The sequence below is a fragment of the Centruroides sculpturatus genome, unplaced genomic scaffold (assembly GCF_000671375.1).
Source record: "Centruroides sculpturatus isolate CEXI.00-Female unplaced genomic scaffold, Cexi_2.0 scaffold664, whole genome shotgun sequence".
Lineage (NCBI taxonomy): Eukaryota > Metazoa > Arthropoda > Arachnida > Scorpiones > Buthidae > Centruroides > Centruroides sculpturatus.
Window position 1 is genome coordinate 420,902 of NW_019384885.1, and position 17,377 is coordinate 438,278.

The 17,377-nt window shown below is 29.1% G+C and overlaps 2 protein-coding genes across 2 annotated transcripts in view; one reads left to right on the top strand and one right to left on the bottom strand.

Moving 5' to 3' along the window:
* Positions 1-1,381: 1,381 nt before the first annotated feature.
* LOC111631093 (decaprenyl-diphosphate synthase subunit 2-like) lies at positions 1,382-9,275 on the top strand. The gene is made up of 5 exons (XM_023375286.1): positions 1,382-1,622; positions 3,821-4,157; positions 4,235-4,483; positions 8,701-8,865; positions 8,940-9,275. Exons 1-5 carry the CDS (start codon positions 1,411-1,413, stop codon positions 9,090-9,092), a joined length of 1,116 nt encoding a protein of 371 aa, XP_023231054.1. The 5' UTR covers positions 1,382-1,410; the 3' UTR covers positions 9,093-9,275.
* Positions 9,276-9,767: 492 nt separating this feature from the next.
* Positions 9,768-17,377, bottom strand: part of LOC111631094 (saccharopine dehydrogenase-like oxidoreductase) — a 19,221-nt gene continuing 11,611 nt past the window's right edge. The window contains exons 7-12 of the mRNA XM_023375287.1: positions 14,542-14,659; positions 14,350-14,466; positions 11,547-11,603; positions 11,357-11,477; positions 11,200-11,281; positions 9,768-11,121 (exon numbers count right to left, since the gene is read on the bottom strand). Coding sequence (XP_023231055.1) covers positions 11,025-11,121; positions 11,200-11,281; positions 11,357-11,477; positions 11,547-11,603; positions 14,350-14,466; positions 14,542-14,659 — 592 coding nt within the window. The 3' untranslated portion in view covers positions 9,768-11,024. The remainder of the gene's footprint in view (positions 11,122-11,199; positions 11,282-11,356; positions 11,478-11,546; positions 11,604-14,349; positions 14,467-14,541; positions 14,660-17,377) is intronic.

The window sequence follows — 17,377 nt, forward strand, 5'->3', positions numbered from 1 at the left end:
CACACAAATGTTGCCAGAAAATTATAATATTTTACTGTTTAATAATAGTTAATATTTTTGTGAAAAATACTTACACCAGACAAAGAAAAAGATTTTCCTGATACTGTCCAAAAAATATTTCATTAAAGCTGAGTTTCCGGTAGATGATAGTTCTAGAGAAGAAAATAGCATAATAGACATTGGTAAATCATGCAAAAGATTACAACTCTTTTGAAAACAAATTTCTCTATCAATGTCAACAGTATTACATTTGATAATGATCCTGCAACTTCAGTTTATTGACAGAGCATTGGATATTATTGGAAACACAGAAATGGAAGAAAGCAAAAGCAAAAGGTATACATCAGTGATTCTTAACCTTTTTTTTCGTCACGGTACACTTATAATAATTCAAAATTTGGTGGCACACACGGTTACTTCGGCAAGTACTGCAGGACAACTGGTGAAGCCATAACAATGATTTTTAAACACGGTTATTTAGGTCACATCTTCTAAACGTCTTGGTAACTACTGGCAGTCCAAACACGCCCTAGGAAGGTAGAAATGATTAAACTATTTGTCTGACATCACTTATGTATGGATATTCATAGTGGCGGCACACTTCAAAAATCTCGTGGCATACTAAAGTGCCACGGCACAGTGGTTGAGAATCACAGGTATACATAATGCAGAAGAAAGACAACTAAAGATGATAAGTTTTTTAGAAGCTTTGTCTGTTGTGTGCAATCTTCAAATTTGCAGTTTTAAAACATGTATGAGCTCCATTAGATTAGGAAGAAGACACTTTTCATGATCATATCAACACCAAACTGTTAAAAGAAACATAGAAGAACGATAGAGAAAGTATGGTGAAGAAAGTTTAAAAAAAATTGGACTAAACCTTGTAATAAAATGTTTCTTACATATATAATAAAGTAATTTTCCTATAAAAATAAACATTTGCAATACATTTTAGTATTTTCAAAAAAAAAACTAACTTGTAAAACACATTCAAAACAGAAAAAATTTTGATATTGTGCAATGCTGGTTTACACAGATATTACATTAAATTGATATGAACTTTTTTCTATTGAGTCAAACTAAAAATTTTGAATTCAATTTGGAAAAATTTTTTGATAAAGATAATTGCAAAGAGTCAATAAAAGTTGAATTTCTCATCTGTTGAAGGATTCTGAATGCAAAAATATGGATCTTCTAGAAATATGAAATAGAGAATTATAAAGTTTAGTTCTTAATAGATATTTGTCTATTTGCTTTCTGTAATGGAATAAATAGTGCTTATTGATATCAGATTTAATCTGCATGGAGTTGAAATTATTGCATATATTTACTTGAAATAAAAAATAATAACAGAATTATAGAATTTCATAAAATACNGCTAATCATAGATATGTGAGATCGTTCGATTTGATGTTTTTTCAAAAAGTAAATAGCTCTATAAGTTCTCGGACGACCTCGAAAACATTAGATTGGAATAGAGCAGTTTCTGATGCGGAAAAGATCGTCGGTTATCCCACGTCCTACTTCAGTCTTAGATGCCTTCTTAGCGACGAAATATCAAATATTGCTCTACATCTGAGGAAATTAGTTGGTTCTAACCATCCTCTTCTCAAGACAGCCAAGTGAGATGTTTACTCTTTTTTAAATTATTGCATATCCTAAGATATAATGGTGATTGTTTTAACTTGTAATCAGGGCTGTGGAGTCGCGTAAAAATCTACCGACTCCGACTCCGACTCCAACTCCGTTTCATATACATAACAAGTTGGTAAGTAAAAGGAGTCGGAGGCGGTGGATCTTTTGATGACTCCGACTCCGGCTAAAACACCAAAACTCCACGACTCCGACTCCGGCTAAAACACCAAAACTCCACGACTCCGACTCCGACTCCAAAGCCCTGCTTGTAATCCTCTAGACGGTGTTTCTCGGTTTGGACATCTGTCTACTCCTTTCGTTGATGAGTACTCTTGTCAAAAGACAAAAACAAAATACTTTTTTGGCTAGTTAAATGGAGTATTAATCGCAAGTCGAATAGAACAATTCGTACAAAATATATCCATTTAAAATAATTTGTTACTGTCGGCGGTGCGTTATCCCGTCGGCAAAAAGTGCGATTCCCGGGCACCCGCCGAGAGAGAGAGCCCCGGACAGATCTTTTATAAATTTGTTACCGTAATAAGAATATCGAAATTTAAATTTGGTGCCTTGTCGGGGTACCTTGGATTGCTGGCTTAGTGCAAGCACGGTGCAGAACTTTCACAAATGAGGATACCTGTAAATTTTCCTGTAGAAAAATGAAGTCGACGCCGTACGTGGGGTCCCCTAATACAAATTTGCCTAGGTTTCGTTAAGCTTTAATGTGCCACTAGTTACTATGGTATTTTTTCTTAATAATGATTCTGTGTGTTAGTTGTATGTGGCCGAAAACTGCCACGTAACCCGTGAAGACCTTTTGTGCACGCCGGGGAATGTGCTTACCACACTTTGAGAAACGCCACTCTAGACGTTCCTCGTAAATGCATTTGCCGATTAAATGATTTCTCTGCTTTGTCGTAACTTATGCGTCGTGAGATCAAAAAGAAGAGTGCTATGACTATTTCGTAAAAAATTAAATGAGCAAAATGGCTCATTTAATTTTTTAATGACTTACCTGAGTTCTATCTTTTTCTAGCATTCAAATACATATCGTATTTATACAGGACTATTGACGGATTGAGTGAGCCCTTTTGCCCTTTTTTTTGAACAAATGATATACATAGAATGTTTCTTTATTAATAAAATGTAGTCTTGAAGATTTTATTTTTTTGTTGGTAAAAATTATGGTTTAGTTGATTAAAGTGTATACATTTCCTTATTCTAATTGATAATATATCAGCCCACAACTAACTATTTACATGAATAGTTATATATATATATATATGTTATATTTTCCTGTTAAACATTGAATTCTTTATTTATAATGTACAGTAGGCAGGCCCTCAATTTAATGGACCACAATTCAATGTATATAATGTATGTATTTCTGTCTTAAAGGAAAAATTTAGAAACTTTTTATTTGCAAATAGAGCATGCTAAAAGGTTGGGTCAATGAGTCGATGAATCAGTGAATATAAATTATTCAATATATGTTATAACAACACTTTAATACATTGTTATAACAAACTCCAATACATTGTGAGTTTATTATTGATGTTTTTTTTGAAATACATTCGACTTAACAGACTTTCATCAATAGCAAACAGTTTTCTAATTATTAATTATAGCATAATATTAGCCCGATTAATTATGGCGATCGTTTGGCATAGCACAGCAAACATCGTCTCCCAATTAATCCATTAAATCGATGGCCTATTGTAATTCTATGAAACAAAGATTATTATTGAAAAAATTTTACTCTGACGAAAGTTAAGTTAAAGTTGACTTTTAGTTTTAAAAAAATATGAGAATAATGTAATTAATTAAATAGCATTCTAATTGTAATAAAAACAAAATTTATATTTAAACTGTAATTGTTATTCTATTATGTTCTGAGGTGTTTGTAGGCATTTTCAGTCTATTAATAAGATAGATAATAAAACAATAAACAACTTTATAGAGAATGTCTTAATCATTATTCCTAATCATAATCTATGCAATTGCCAACTCCATTTGGAAATAAGACATAACTGTTTTATCCATTTATGTTTGTATGTGAATTGTTTATAATTCCTGTTATGGACTATTTTCATAACTTTGTTTTTCAAATAACTTGAAAATTGTTATTATTTTAATAGTAGATTATTTCATCAAAAATATTAAAATAATCTTGTTTTTTCTCTAGGCGTTTAATATATAATGGAAGAAATAATATGCAGACAAGAGGTTTGATAGTATTGTTAATTTCAAAAGCAGCCGGACATCTCCCTACGTCTTCAGATCTGCTGGAAGCAGATAGAAGTGCAGGAATTTCTCAGAGACAGCGGTCATTAGCCGAAATAACTGAAATGATCCATACGGCTCATCTAATTCACAAATGCATATTAAATCTTTCGCAGACAACAATTCCAGATTGTAATATTTTACATGATTTACAGTTTGGTAACAAAATATCTGTCTTAAGCGGCGATTACCTTCTTGCAAATGCTTGTAAAGAACTAGCAGAACTCCGAAATTGTAAAGTAAGTATTTTTAATTACTTTTTAAAAAATAAACTATGTTAAATATAACATATATAATAATTATTTTTAAATTTTAGGTTGTTGATCTGATCTCAAAATCAATTGCAGATTTTATGCAAGCTGAATTTTTGGGGAATCACGATAAGCAAGGGAATCCATTACCTACAGAAGGAATGGGTATTTCGGAATGGGAAGAACGCAATTTCCTATGGGTTGGAAGTTTAATGGCTAATAGTTGTCAAGCAACATTAGAATTAGCAGGACATGATGAAAAAATGCAACAAAATGGATATGATTTTGGAAAAAATCTTGGTCTCGCATGGCAGGTAACCTATTTAGCTTTTAAAAATAAGCAGCATTTTTTATTTGGTTTAGATTTGTCCTTTTCTTTTTTATTTATTTTTTATTTTTTTGCATATATTGTTTAACAGTATTCTTAAATAATAGTAGAATCTGTAACAAAATAGCCTTTATATTTCAGTAATAAATTTTTAAGTAAAAACAAACATTCTTAGCTTAGTTTATAAGCTCTCTTCAGGTTACAAAAATCAACAAAAATAAAAAAATTATATATTCAAAACTCAAAAATTAATGGAAAATTTGTCAATAATTTCTAATGATTTTATTGACAAATTCATCATAATAATTAGCCATGATCATATATTTCTACTAATATGATAAATGTAGAACTCATTTGAATTTTCTCTTGTTAAATCTTAAAATGATAGATCCCAGGATGCCATACAGAAAGAACTTTTTGCTTCTATAAATAGATGAATATTTAAAAATGCAAATATATGTTAATTAATTAATTAAACAGAGTTCATTTAAGACAGACATTGAATTTCATTTACTGTTGAAACAACTTTTTTTAGTAATTGAACTGTATCAAAATCTGAACGGAAATATTTTTGATTGGATTAATCAATATGTCTTTGATTCTATTAATAAAAAAAATTTTTGCATTAATGTCAGTCCTATCATCAATTGCATTCTTATTTCATTGAAGCAATTATTACCAGTTTCAATTGTTTACTATACTACAAAACAGACTAAAGTAATTAAAAATCCAAAAACATAAAAGAACTGTAGTCTTATTCTATCAATGAGAAAATAACAAAACTTGAGAAAAAGACAAGTTACATTTGAGTGTTGAAGATGTTATAACTAGTAATAAAATTAGGAAAAGACAAGAAAATTATGGAAATTAAATATTTTTTAAACTTGCAATTAGATTGAGATTGATTAATTATAAAATCAAAAACTGTAAAGATTTTCCAAAGTACAATAAATTAAAAATATAACAGATATAAAAAATTCTAGTTAAATTCAGTATAATAATTTAAAAGAAAAAAATATATATAATATATATATAACAATAAAACAAAAAAATTAGATTAAATTACAACATGGTTTTGTTTTTGATTGTGTCACAGGTACTGAGTAAAATGAAATTCCATATAAATTTGTATTCCATTCCAAGTAATCCTAAAGGCTTGTCTAGAGATTTATGCAACCATTTACAATTAACAGAAAAAATAAAAATATATTTAACACTACCATCCCATTGTGAGTTTGATTTTGTTATGTTCTGTAGTGTTAGTTTCATTTTGAAATAATTTGTATACTGTATGCATAAAACATTTTTCTGCTTTCTTTGTGTTCATATTAGATAATGTATTCTAACTGGAAAATCTACTTTCAAACCTATTTTATACCAGCAGTTTATCATTCTTCTCACTAAGGTTTTTGTATGTCTTTAATGTCAAGCAACCTTTACATGGTCGTCGTCATCGTCAAGCAACCTTTACATGGAAACTCGGAAGTTAAATTCCAAAAAAGTATACATTGGATAATCGGTTAACGAACATAATTCATTCCAAGACTTTGTTCGCTATCCGAATTGTTCGTTAACCGATTATCGACTTATCATAGATTTCTATGGGAATTTGATTAATTCGTTCTGGAGACCCCAAAAATATAAAAAATATATACTTTCTTACTATGTTTATTCATGTGTAATAATAAAAATACATATATACACGGTCTTGCATTTTTATTAGTCATGTTTTTTCCGTTTGTGGGGGTTAAAGAATCTGTCTAATGTCGATTGCTTTTCTCTCTTCTTCAGGATTTTTCAGAAGTAATTAATAGCATTGTAATTGTAGAGATCCCTGGGCCTATTAACCTCAACCTGGTTTGGATGACATTTTAAGACCGTTGTTCTGACATCACTTTTTCAAAAGATCTTTAATAGCAGATATCGGCATAAATCTGCATTTTCAGAAGAAAACTTAAAAGAATTGTTTCTGTCAGAAATATAAAAGGCTGGAATTACAAGGGAGAGTTTCAAAGTTCGGGGGAATACTATCCGATCAGTATATACTGGGTAGAACGTCGATGTCAACATTACCCACGCTTCAAAAAGTTTTGAATTGTTGCCTGAAGACAAAGGAAGACCAATCGGTATTTGTTATTTTATGTCGCTTCTTCTTGTTTGTTCAGTGAAGTTTTCGTTGTCGATCATAAAAATCTTTCGCGAAAGTGTTCGTTAACCGATCACCCACTGTATAAGATTTCAAAGATTTTTAAACATAATGTTCAAAGTGACAACCACAAATTCTAAAAAGGAACACTTCAAAAGTTTTAAATATCTTTTTATGAACAAAGTATATAAACTTGGAACATAATATAAATTTGAAATATATGTTGCTTCACATAAAGAGTCATTTATCAGTTTAAAAGCGCATCTACTTCTACTTCTTGATAAGAAAAACATCATACAATTTAAAAATATCTACAGAATAAAACAATGATGGATGTTAAAGACATCAAAAAACATTAGGGAGAAAAATAATAAACTGCTAGTGTGTAAAAAGTTTGAAAGTAGCTTTTTGTTTGCATTAGAACCTTCTACTTTTGTTTCATCTTGATAATTTTTTTTTTATTCGACAGTGGTCTGTAGAAAATTGTTTTTGGTTTTTAAAACCATTACATTCAGCTCCAAATGTATTATGTAATAAAAACATCAGCATATGCATTAATAGTCAGAATTACTCTTGTTCATTCAAGAGTTAATTTAACATTTGCCATCTGTGAAAATGAAAATCTACATATAACAAGACTATACTGTATATTAAATATTAAAATTTTAAATATTTTAACTTCATTATATAATCTTTTAAATCAAAGCATAATCAATGAAATTTTTATCATCCATAAGATACAGTACTAATAATTTTTAAGGAATCATATTTATAAACATCAACTCAGAAACCCAGTTTACAGTTAAAGCCAAACAAACTGCTGAATTTCAGGCTACAATATGGTAATGATGTAAATACTAAATAATTTGTCTTTAATTAATTACATAGCTACATTAAATATATTCTAATAATTAGACAATTCTTTTGGTTTTAATTAGACAGTTATTGCTTGATAAAACATTTTTCTAAACTATTATATTTCGTCATTGTGTCTTAGGGATGATATGGAGTTACTTATCAATGGAGAACCAATGAAATTTTTAATTTAATAAGACGACGGATTAAATAAAATTTATTCATTTATTATTTTTAGCAAACATAATCAATTTCTGGAATTTTCGAATTTTAAATTATATATAATAAAATTTTGAGAAAAAATGGCAAAATTTTATTATATATAATTCGGAATTTAAAAGTTTTCACTTTTCAAGTTAAAGTACAGTAATACCTCGACTTACGCGATTTTCAAATCTCATCAATTCGTCTTTTGTTTGAGCGCCACGCAACTCTTGATTACTCATTCCCCCCACACTATTGTTCGGCTTACATGTTCGGACGTGTCGCGCGGAATTGACACATAGCTACAATTTATTTTGTGTTATTTATATCTACAGAGACTAGAGAGACTATGTGGCGATTTCTTGTAACTGTGAAAGAATCAAAAGACGAGATAAGATTAACGAGAACATTTATTAGCTTACATACATCCCACTTGGATTTTACACAAATTGTGAAATTATACCCCAACTTACGCGGTTATCGCTCGGTCCCACCTATCGCATAAGTTCGGGGTATTACTGTAATTATTTTAATTACTAATTTCAAAGAATATACCGTACAGAATTTAAAATTTCTGTAACTGACTATGTCATCACATTTGCTGATACTGATAAATTATTTCTCTGGAATTAACTTGAATGATTTTTTTTCTGTATTTCTTCAAAAAAACAAATAATAATGACAATGCATATTTCAAAATGAATAGCATGTTGATTGATAACAGAAAAATACTTTTAGATCTCAATTAGTTTCAAACATTATATGAAAAGAGAAGGATACGGATTATTACACTGATCTAAAATCTGAAAAACAGTTCAAACTCTTGAAATTTTCAATAAAAATAAAAAGTATGGTACTCAGCATTGGAAAATATGATTTATTTTTAATGATAAACGAGAAAATGTTTAATTGTTTTAATACAATTTAAGAGATTTTTTCAGAAAATAATAAAATAAATGCTATAAAATTTAATTATCTTTTAAAAATTCATGTTTTAGGTTCATTCAGATCTACAACCTTTTACAGACTCCTATCGTTATCCTCCCGGAGCACCATTTGATTTGACATCACTTCCTGCGATTTTCCACTTAGAACACGACAAAGAAACACTAAGGTATATAACAAACTGCGGAGATTCAGTAGATAATTTGGATTTTAAATCTGTAAGTTTCTTTATCTTAAATATATTTATATTAATTTGAATTTTTTCTTCATTAATTTGCATTTATTTTTACAGTTGCATTCAATATTCTCTCAAAGCGAAGGCGTCGAAAAAGCGAAAACATTTTTGGATTCTTATGCCCAGAGAGCCGAAGACGTTTTAAAAGAATTTGGTCCTTCAGATGCAACTAAAGCTTTGTATAACATTATACAAGCATTAAGAGAATAATTATTTTGAAAAAGATATATACAATTTAGACATAAACGTGAAGATATTTAAAAAAGAAAATATATTTTTCCACTTTTACCATAACATTGAAAGTTTTTAAATAGATATTTCCTATATAAAATAACATTATAATTAAGATTTTTATATGAGATGTTTTGGACATCATGCAAGAAAGAGAAAACTCTAAATGAAATTTTTATTTTAATATTAACATTTAATTTAATAATATTTATAATCAAAATACTTGCATTATTTTTATATATTGTTAATTTAGTTGTATAATATTTATTGATTCATAACTTCTATGAGTTAGTTTTATACATTTGATTCAATATAAGTTGAATTTATTCTGTAATGTACTTATTAGAATTTGATTATTTATTAAAATTAATATCAAGAAGACATATAGAAAATTATTTTAAACTTGTAATAGTTTTAGAAGAATATCAATGTACATTATTACAGATTTTATTAAAATTTCTATTTTTAGTTATAAAAAAGTTATTAAAATAACTATAATTATAACACAATATTTATATTATTTTTGCAATACAAAGTAAATTTAAAGTTAGAAAAAAAAACAGAAGTACAGTAATCAAACCATAAATATAAAATTTAAGTCATCTTTTGAAATTAATTGCTAAAGTTTGTGAAATTATATTTTAGCTTATCAGACATGGTAACAACTAAACAAAATCAAAAGTTTAATAAAAATTATTTAAATAAGAACAAAATAACTATAAAACAAGCAAAAATTATTCTGGCATCTTCATAATGCTGGATTGCAATTTTTAATTATATTTTATTTAATGTAAAATATATCCTCTCGATATCAAATTAATAGTGTCTTGCCCCTGTAAATCATACTTTTCCCGATAACAGAGTTGCAGTCATCTGTGTAACTCCATTCTGGGGAAAATTTTTCAATTGAAAACAACACGTGTCTTCATATCTAGCCCAGAAATTTGTATATAGTTAATCGCGACCTCATGCCCCCAATCTTTCCATATTTAGTCTCAGTTTAAGAAGAAAATTAAATACAATAAAAGGCAAAAAACGATTTGATCGATAACGTAATAAATTGGTCCAGAAAATGTTTCTTCCACTCCGACTACTATGAGAAAAATTGATATTTGCAGATGGATCATTTCAATGTTTTCGGGCCCTTCGGAAAATATAGGATATCTATAGATTGTCATAATATCCTGAGTATGTCCTAACGGAAAATTTGAATTTGCCAACTGGAACGCTTTTGGATAATCAATGCTCTACTGTAGTAATAATAATAATAATAATAATAGGTTTACGTTTTCGAAAAAATAAATAAACAAGTAGCGACATTTGTCTATGAACTGTAAATAGTAACTGCTAAACAGATAGTTAAAGATGCTTTGGTGGGGCATGGCCAAAAAAGGTTGAGAAACACTGGTCTAGAGTATAAGATCACACAGCAATCATTTTTATAATTATAATTTGTGAAAATTTTTTTTCCATTCCAGGGGAGCAAGTGCCGTTTGCCCCCTATGAAACACTCATGCACCTCTCAAAAATAAGGCACAACTTTTTATGCAAACACGAAAATCGATTTTCACTAATTTGCATAACTTAACTAAGTTTATATCTTGCGCTTTAAATTTCTTACAATTGACAAATGCTATATATGTATATAACAGAGAACATTCATGAAAATATTAAACCATTTTATTTCACCACAGGTAATTTTTACTTATGTGCATAAATCAATAATTAATATTGCTTGACTGAAAAGCAATTCTAGATTTAACATATGGTAACAAATCAAGACTTAGATTTCTTAGTACAAATGGCAAAACATCAAACATAAAAAAATTGTTCCCATCAACAGAAATTTGATATATTTAAATTGTTAATATTTTCTGTTGAATTGGAATAGAACAGTGGAACAGTCTGTCATTACTTCTCTATAATACTAAACTCCATTCCTGACTTTTGTAACCGTTCCAATAGCGAAGTATCTTCAAAAGCAGCTGCCGGAGTTAAGACACCACCACTAAAAATAAAATTGTAGAAATTAGATTAATCCATAAAAAGATACAAAGTAAATTTAAATTTTTTTTTTTTTTCTTACCTTCCGGGCATTTTCTCATTTTCTTTCAAACACACAACACCAGCATTGACTAGACAGCGTGATGTAGTAATGTATGCTGCATCTATAAAAAAAAAAAAAACAACTATGTAATTGAAATTCAACATCAAATTTTAAAAAATCAAAAGTAAACACTAACCAGGTGCAGTTAAAATTACTTTCATATTCTTATTGGGTTGTTCTGTATGCTGTTTGTCAACATCCAGTTTATCCTTCCACCCTTCAGCCCAAAACACAGTAGTGACGGATGATTCCTTAATCTGATACAATAAGAGGATATTTAGAAAGCTGTTGCAAATAAAAATAATATATTAAATCAAATTCATTACCTCTTGTCTTGAAGGACCCCCTTCTTTAAACTTACCAAAAGAAAACAGATGTGGATACTGAAATTATTTTAGCAAGATAAGATCAAACTGATCAGAATTAAAATTCATTAAAATATTTATTTTTAAAATGCAATATTGATAAAGACAAAAATGCTATTATTTCTCATAATTAATATGGCTATAAATTTATAATCATTTGGACTAATGATAGAGGAGAAGGTGGTATTATGGAACCCCATTTTCATTATAGTGAATTGTAAACAAGGTATCATAACTACACCCACATTTTTTGTGCAAAAAGTACTGGTAACTATTAAACTAAATGTTCCTAATTGGATTTTTCACTAGATAACTATAAGTATGATTTTTGAAGGCTTCTGTACAAAAAGTCAGAAAGTAGGCTTAGGGAAAACTGGGTGGTATTATGGAATCTTACTGTATATTTTCAAAAAATGCTTTAATGTATCCAAAAACAAATAGGAAAGTACAAAGAATGATAAGTAATTACAAAATCATTTACTCCAATGTATTTTATCAAAAAAATGCTTTTATAATAGAAAAATATGACCTCCATTAACAATATGTATTCCAGCAGCTCTTTTTCCATATTCTTAGGAAGAATTGGCTTTCTACCTAATGTCTTTTTCAGAAATTGCTCTGGACGAATGTCTGCTTGCAAAGAGAGAGTTCGGAGGAGTTGGGTTCCATATTAAAAGCACCAATGGGGTCCGTATTTCACGCATTGCCATCTTGAATTAACTAATGTCTGTCAAGACCAAACTTTAAAAAACATGAATGTCACACAGATTAATATGTATCCCTAAGTCTCTGGAGTGGAATACATGCACCAGTAAACCTGCAACTACACGATTTATATTTTAGAAATAATTAAATCACTTACCATTCAAAACTTGCGAATTTAGAAAAACACAAATATGCTGATTCATTACGGACAACCGTTTAACTGAAATGAAATGGGTTTTCCTCTTGCTACGGATGTCTGCCTATTGCAGTTCAGCCACAATCCGCCTTTATTATCAGTTTGAAATGGAGGGGTTCCATAATACCACCTTTTCCTCTAAGTGATTAAGTTGCCATTTTTAATTCTAATTATTAAATTTTAATACAATTAATAATTTAGAATATTCTGGAAGGGAGAAAAAGAATCAAACCATGGCAGAATTTGAACCCACAACTCCCACATGGTCTGGAAGAAATAATTGGATGAAGTACAATTGGCAATCAATCCATACAGTAAGCAGAAGTGTAGGTTTAAGTCACACTCATTATTTCTTCCAGAATATTCTAAATTAATTAATTTAATTCTAATTATTAAATTCAATATTTGAGCGGTTGATCTTGAAAGTGGGTCAAGTACATTTCATGTTGTTGCTAGATATTTAATGGTTTGTATTTGAATGGATTTATAAATATTCGTAAGCAGTAATAGACTTATTTTATGATTTTTTGGTCTCATTTCATGTAAATTTAATAGGCAATAATGATTATTCATGTTAGGTGAAAAAAAATCATGATTTGGTAGGTGCCAATGAACTTGCCTCACTTTCAAAATCAACTCTCAATAAATATTGTTGATGATATAAATTAATAGTAACAAATTTATACTGATATTATAAGATATTTATTGTGAATTGATTAAAAAAATAAAATTTATGTAAATTTCTAATAAGAATTAGCATTAACTATTTTTTTACACAAAATGGACTTGTCCCACTTTCAAAATCAACAGCTCATTTAATCACATACCTTCAATCTAAATTGCTTTATACATTTAATTAGCCAATTTATGGTGTAATGAATTAAGCATTATACAAGAATAAGTGAAAAATTAATGAGAATGAATTTATTATTTATGAAATATATTAGACAGGGTCCAAGTTAATATGGTCTGTTTTAAACCAGTCTCCATCGCATTTTATGCACTTGGCCCACCATGTCTGTCAGTCCTGGAACATGTTCTGGAACCAGTCTTTTGACATTGTCTGCTGAATTTCCTCCAATTTCTTTATAATGGCTGTTGATGAGCCAAACACTGGTCCACAACTCCAATTTCAAATCACTGAAGCCACAGGGAGAAAGGTCCAGGTTGTATAGGAGATAAAGCACACATTCAATGTTTTGCAGTCCACATACATTGTGAGAACTTACATTATTGTGGTGTAGGTGCCAACCGAACAGATGAATGGACCACAGGGCTTATCTATCAATTTGTTAGGTCAAGGTCCTCAAAACTGTCATATGACACTGTTGTATGCAAGAGCATTTCATGCTGGTAAACCATTACCTTTCCTACTGACTAAGCAAACTTAGCCTTCTTTGATCATGGAAAATACAAATGTAATGTTTGATAATTTGATACACACGTGTGCTGTACTCTCTATACAGTCCAAATCATGCTCCATGTGACTTTTTTTTGGTTCCTTCATCTGAAATCGGAGTTGCAGGGTCAGTGTTTCAGTTCATCAACAGCCATTTGAAGGTAGTTCCAAAAGGACTGGTTTGGCATATCTTCCAGGAGTGGCAGATGTGTTGGGCAAAGTGCATAAATTTGACAGGGACTGCTTTAAAAACAGCCTTATCAATATGGTCCCTGCCTAATGTATTTTATGAGTAATAAATTAATTCTCTCTGTCTAGACTCTCCCTCATGATTTTAGCCTTAATTTACTGTAAAACTGTAAACAAATGTGTAAAGTTTTTTAAAAACCGATAATATAAAAATAAAATTTTTTATACGAAATATATTAGGTTAAATATTTGACAATTGGCAACCTTCTACTTACAGATACCAAGAGTTTTCGGCCATACTTGAAACGTGAAAAAATAAAAAGCATCATTCCCATCAGTAAAATGAAAAATAAATTGAATAATGATGTCACAAAATATGTTTGTATCTGCACCTGAATTTAAAATTGATTTATATTAGTTTTAAAATCGTCATCAAATTATACAGTACCAGTTATAATATTAGTTACCGGTCTTTCGTTTTTATAATTGTAATTAAAAAGTTGACTTCGGGATGTGACTGCTTTGTCACTTCCAGGAAAGGGAATGCACCACTTATTTGTAATGTCACTTTTAAAGACAACAGGTCTGGAAAAAAAATGAAATTTATTGAAAAGTAATGTGGAAAACTTAAAATTTCATAAAATAAAAATTCTAGTTGCATGAATTCTAATATTTTTTATAATTATTATTAGACTTTTCTTACAAATGAAATACAATAAAATACACACATTTACTCAGACTATTAAGATTTTAATGTATGATAGCTGCCAAATAATAAAGCTTTTGTAAAGTCATTTATACATTTGTGTGTAATTTCAATTTTATTGTATGGTGTGACAGTACATTTTAATAGTCTTCAGATTGCTGGTGTATGATTAACTCACCAAAAACAAAACAAGATGGAGGATATCGATCAAGGTGCCACTTTTGTATGGTTAGTGAAATTAAAGGTTATATCTTTAGTGTTAGTGTGAACTTTTGTGTTGTGATTGAGAAACATACAGCTTTAGTAAATTTAACAAATTTAACAAATACCTTCCAAACAGTCGCAATAAAAATTTTTAATTTTGTGTGTTAAATTAAAATATATTCTTGGTAAAAAAATTTAATAAATTTTAATTGTTAATTGATGCAAAATATTCAGCTAGCTACTAGTGTATAACTTTTTAATATCCCACTACATCCTTATTTTTTATAAATTATGCTAGAAAACTAATAAAAACAATTGTAATAATAAAATCCCCAGAGAAACCATAACTGCAAACTTTACCCCTTAAGCAAGTTTTAAAAATATCCTAAATTTAAAATAAAAATTGGCAAGTAGGCAAAACTGTAGGCAGTTATGCAGAGGTGTCAAACCATTTTCTCTTTGTATACAAAAGCAAGTGTTCATAGTGTCCATTTTAATCAATTCATTGAAATAAAAACATAGATTCTACAGAAAAAAAATCATTAAACCAAAATGTGGCTATGAGTTTCATCATAAGGGTGCTGCAATTGGATCAAACCAGGTCAACTTCACTTTCTTAAAAATAAACCCCAGTTTTTTTACTGCTTATTATGATTCTACATAAAAAACAAAACTTTCATCTGAAAAAGCTTTATGAAAGATGCACAAATGAAAAGTTATGAGGATTTGAACTTTTATATGGTGGTCACACCATGCACCCCTCTCTAGAGCTGCATTGTTCATTGGAAAAAAGGAAAAAAATACACTCAGAACCACTACTAACATTTCCTCTTAAGAGGAAATGTTAGTAGTGGTTCTGAGTGTATTTTTTTCCTTTTTTCCAATGAACAATGCAGCTCTAGAGAGGGGTGCATGGTGTGACCACCATATAAAAGTTCAAATCCTCATAACTTTTCATTTGTGCATCTTTCATAAAGCTTTTTCAGATGAAAGTTTTGTTTTTTATGTAGAATCATAATAAGCAGTAAAAAAACTGGGGTTTATTTTTAAGAAAGTGAAGTTGACCTGGTTTGATCCAATTGCAGCACCCTTATGATGAAACTCATAGCCACATTTTGGTTTAATGATTTTTTTTCTGTAGAATCTATGTTTTTATTTCAATGAATTGATTAAAATGGACACTATGAACACTTGCTTTTGTATACAAAGAGAAAATGGTTTGACACCTCTGCATAACTGCCTACAGTTTTGCCTACTTGCCAATTTTTATTTTAAATTTAGGATATTTTTAAAACTTGCTTAAGGGGTAAAGTTTGCAGTTATGGTTTCTCTGGGGATTTTATTATTACAATTGTTTTTATTCGTTTTCTAGCATAATTTATAAAAAATAAGGATGTAGTGGGATATTAAAAAGTTATACACTAGTAGCTAGCTGAATATTTTGTATCAATTAACAATTAAAATTTATTAAATTTTTTTACCAAGAATATATTTTAATTTAACACACAAAATTAAAAATTTTTATTGCGACTGTTTGGAAGGTATTTGTTAAATTGCTAAAGCTGTATGTTTCTCAATCACAACACAAAAGTTCACACTAACACTAAATATATAACCTTTAATTTCACTAACCATACAAAAGTGGCACCTTGATCGATATCCTCCATCTTGTTTTGTTTTTGGTGAGTTAATCATACACCAGCAATCTGAAGACTATTAAAATGTACTGTCACACCACACAATAAAATTGAAATTACACATAAATGTATAAATGACTTTACAAAAGCTTTATTATTTGGCAGCTATCATACATTAAAATCTTAATAGTAAATGTGTGTATTTTATTGTATTTCATTTGCAAGAAAAGTCTAATAATAATAGTTATAAACTGAACTGTCTGAACCGAAGTTCTTATCACCCTTGGTACCTGGAAATACTAAATATACCTTCCGTACAACCATACATAATGAAGCCGATCAACTTCAATGTTAAAAGACTGATAGCACAGTTACGATTGAATAAATACTCTATTTATACTAATAATACTTATATTAATCTCTCAAGTAATCAATGTCCATGGTGCAAAGCTAAAGACCTTTCAATGGAAAATCTACTTTTAAAATGTCATAATCTATCAAATATACGTGAATTCTGCAAGATAATTCCTTTCATAATTATAAAATCAAACTAAACAATATGAATAAATTAGAACTCTATAAAATATATAATTACTTTACCAAATGTATCAAAAAATTGGAATACTAAACTAACTGGGTAAACTTGAAATAATGATCAACTGCATAACTATAAAAAAAATGTGAAAAATTACTTGTTCTTACATTATAAAAAATGTTAAATATATTATTAAGTAGACTATTATAAACAAATATTCA